Source organism: Orycteropus afer, unplaced genomic scaffold (genome assembly GCF_000298275.1).
Source record: "Orycteropus afer afer isolate SDZICR_OR568_19922 unplaced genomic scaffold, OryAfe1.0 scaffold00026, whole genome shotgun sequence".
In the NCBI taxonomy this organism is placed as follows: domain Eukaryota; kingdom Metazoa; phylum Chordata; class Mammalia; order Tubulidentata; family Orycteropodidae; genus Orycteropus; species Orycteropus afer.
The window spans coordinates 11,379,520-11,383,000 of record NW_006921613.1 but is presented as its reverse complement, the minus strand read 5'-3'; the positions used below and the strand labels follow the sequence as shown (position 1 = coordinate 11,383,000).

At 44.4% G+C, this 3,481-nt stretch overlaps 1 protein-coding gene across 1 annotated transcript in view; it reads left to right on the top strand.

The window, feature by feature from the left end:
* The first annotated feature begins 283 nt into the window (after positions 1 to 283).
* The window catches only part of SLC24A5 (solute carrier family 24 member 5), a 29,237-nt gene continuing 26,039 nt past the window's right edge, over positions 284 to 3,481 (top strand). The window contains exons 1-2 of the mRNA XM_007935209.2: positions 284 to 404; positions 1,331 to 1,510. Of these exons, the coding sequence (XP_007933400.2) occupies positions 284 to 404; positions 1,331 to 1,510 (301 nt within the window). The remainder of the gene's footprint in view (positions 405 to 1,330; positions 1,511 to 3,481) is intronic.

Below are 3,481 nucleotides of genomic sequence, written 5' to 3'. Positions count from 1 at the left end.
TAAAGTATGAGCCGTGAGGAACTGCCCTCAGGGACAGCGGGCCATAGGAACAGTTGACCGTGAAGATTGCCTGCTTTCCTCCCTACCCCTTCCAGCCACCCTGGTGCTTGAGTCTTCTGATCAGAAAAATTGGCTGACTCCAGTCACCCTCCCTCCCATGCTGGCCTTGCTGAGATGTGCCCTGGGCAGGGAACTGGGCAGGAAGGAGCCTCCTCACATGATCCAGCTTAATTCTCCTTTTCTCCCTTCCCTAAGCACTAGCTGCAGCAAGAGCACAGCCAAAATGCGGACAAACGGGGGCTCAAGGTGGGCAAGAAGGGCCGTGCTGCTCGCTACCCTCTGGGCCACTGCACACCTGCCTGCTCCTGGTGTCTCCCTGCCTCAGCAACCTCCAAGGGCCACAGGTAGGCGGACAGTGGGTGCTGCTCCCACTACTCGACACAGGACTGAAGAACAGAGAGGGGAATTCTCACTGACTCTTTTGCTTATGCTTCCTGCTGTATTTGCTCTGCTCTGATTTTCAGCTTTTGGAAGGGTATCAAACCCTTGTGATACCTCAAATAGATTCTCAAAGATAGCCCCAAAGTAACTTACAGAGATCATGAAGCAGACTTTTTTTTTGGGGGGGGGGCTGGAGATTTCATTGGGGGGCTGGGTAACAAATCTTTGTCTGTCCTAGCAATTCCTTCTGCAACAGTGACTGATTCTTTGCAGGCTTGTGGACACCTTGGGCTCTGAAATGGGAAGATGAAACTGTACAGAGATTAGAAAGCTTAATTCATCATAGACATAGTTTCTACTTGGGAAGAGGAAGGAGCTTAGAATAACCTTTTAGAAGTGAAAAGACCAAAGATAAAGTAAAAACAGTTGCCTCTGAGCCATTCCTGACTCATGGTGACCTATGTGTGGCAGAGTAGATCTGTGCTCATAGGGTTTTCAAGACTGTGACCTTTTGGAAGCAAATCATCAGGTCTTTCTTCCAAGATGCCTATAGGTGGGTCCGAACCACCAACCTTTCAGTTAGTAATCAATTACTTAACTGTTGCACCATCCAGGGACTCCAAAGCAGGCAAGGACGAGTGATTTCATTATTTCGTCTTGTTAATTTTTCCTCCATCATCAGTTTGCTTCATTAAAGTGCCTCTCTCCTGTTGCAATCACATTTCTAAAGCTCTATAACTACATCATATTCAGAAAATGCTTTATAAATTTCCACTAGAATTTTTGAACTTCCACCCCACACTTACAGGTTTCTAAGGAATCTTTTTTTCATGGGTTTGGCATGCGTGACACCAGCATCCTTCCAATTTTATTTCCTTTTCCCTCCTAGGAAATACTACCCAATGTGTTATTTCTCCATCCTCGGAGTTTCCTGAAGGTTTTTTCACAAAACAGGAGCAAGTGGAGGGAGGCATCATCATCTACTTCCTAATTATCCTTTACATGTTCATGGCTGTGTCTATTGTCTGTGATGAGTATTTCCTACCTTCCCTTGAAATCATCAGTGAAAGTAAGTAACGGGCAATCTCCCCTCTACCTCCCAGAACAGTTGTGTCGCACACCAAGTCTTTCTCTGAAATAGCTCAGCAACAATTCTGCCAATCTTAAGTGGGTGCTGAGCACGGCCTTCTCTGTTTTGGGGTCCTGTGTCTAAAGGAACTTGCCAGAATGTGGTTTCTCTTGATAGTTACTGTGAAGCAAAGTACTTTTAAATGAGCACCCTCCTGTTATTATACATGACTGCTAACCAGAAGGCTGGCGGTTCAAACCCACCAGCCACTTCTCGAAAGGAAGATAGGGCAATCTACTTCTGTAGTGATACTGCCTCGGCAACCCAAGGAGGGATCGCTATGAGTCGGGTCCAACTCGACGGCACATAACAACAACAACATCATAAGAAAATTCTGGTTTTTCTATACTGTTTGTTTAAGAACTTTCCAAGGTTTCATATGTATGTGCTTGGTGTGTACCTAACGTAACAGAATTCTTAGTACTTGGCATTTTATACTTTAAAAAATTATTTCATTTTTATTCTAAAATCAATACAACTTTTTTTAAAAGGTTACAAACAAATGTGATTAAGGGCCACCCTCCTGCTTGTTTCTTTCCTGGTATCCTTCCATTAAATGAAATGACTTAATGTATATGAACCAAACATTTGTTGTTGTTGTTGTTGTTGTTGTTAGGTGCCATCGAGTCAGTTCCCACTCATAGTGACCCCATGCGCAACAGAGCGCAACACTGCCCGGTCCTGCGCCATCTTCACAATCGTCGTGTTTGAGACCATTGTTGCAGCCACTGTGTCAAGCCATCTGGTAGAGGGTCTTTCTCTTTTTTTGCTGACACTCTAGTTTATCAAGCATGATGTCCTTTTCCAGGGTCCTGTTCCTCCTGATAACACGTCCAAAGCATGTGACACAAACTCTCACCAACTCGCTTCTAAGAAGCACCGTGCCTGTACTTACACCAAAACTGATTTGTTCATTCTCCACGGTACATTCAATATTCTTTGCCAGCACCATAATTCAAAGGCATCAATTCTTCTTCAGCCTTCCTTATACACTGTCCAGCTTTCACATTCATATGAGGCATTTAAAATATCAGCGTTTGGCTCAGTCATACTTTAGTCCTGTGACATCTTTGCTTTTTGACACTTCAAAGAGGTCTTTTGCAACAGATTTACCCAACACAATGCATCATGTGATTTCTTGACTCAGCTTCCATGGGCCCTGATTGTGGAAGGGCCTGGTGGTCTACTTCAGAAAAACTTGAACTTGAATAGCAGTGGGACAGAATGTTAAAAATAAGTAAGTCCCTCATCCTACGTCAATGACCTCAGGCACTGGATAATTTAAAATTTAGGTATTAAAAATTAAGCTTAGTTACTGATTTCTGAAAAAATCAGCCATCTCCGATTCCCTCAGCTCCACCCCTTCAGCCATGAACATGCCTCAGGTTGCTGAACACAGACCTTTCGTTGGTGACCTGGTCCCCCAAATCAGATCTTAGTGATGTTTTATGACAGATAAGCAAATGTGCCTGTGTTCTCTGTCTCTGTCTCCTGCTCAGTTAGTTTAATCAGCTAATTGTGCTCATTTCAGAGCAAGTAATTGGTTAGGGTTCGCTTTCCTATTTCGTACTCAGATGACTGTCTAGCAACAGCATCCCACCTGCTCCACCACACACACACATACATACACTGTGCCCACTAGCACTTCTTCATAGGGGAACAGCATGAATGTAAATGCTTCCTTTCCCCATTGCCCCACTCCGCACTCTTGATGAAATGCAAGGCGTTATTTTCACTGCCAACCAGAACAAAACAAACTCACTCCCATCAAGTCGATTTGACTCGTAGCGACCCCTCCTTGGGTTTCTAAGGTGGAATCTCTATGGAAGTAGATTGCCCAATCTTCCTTCCAAGGAGTGGCTGGTGGGTTTGAACCGCCAGCCTCCTGGTTAGCAGTCAAATACATTAGGC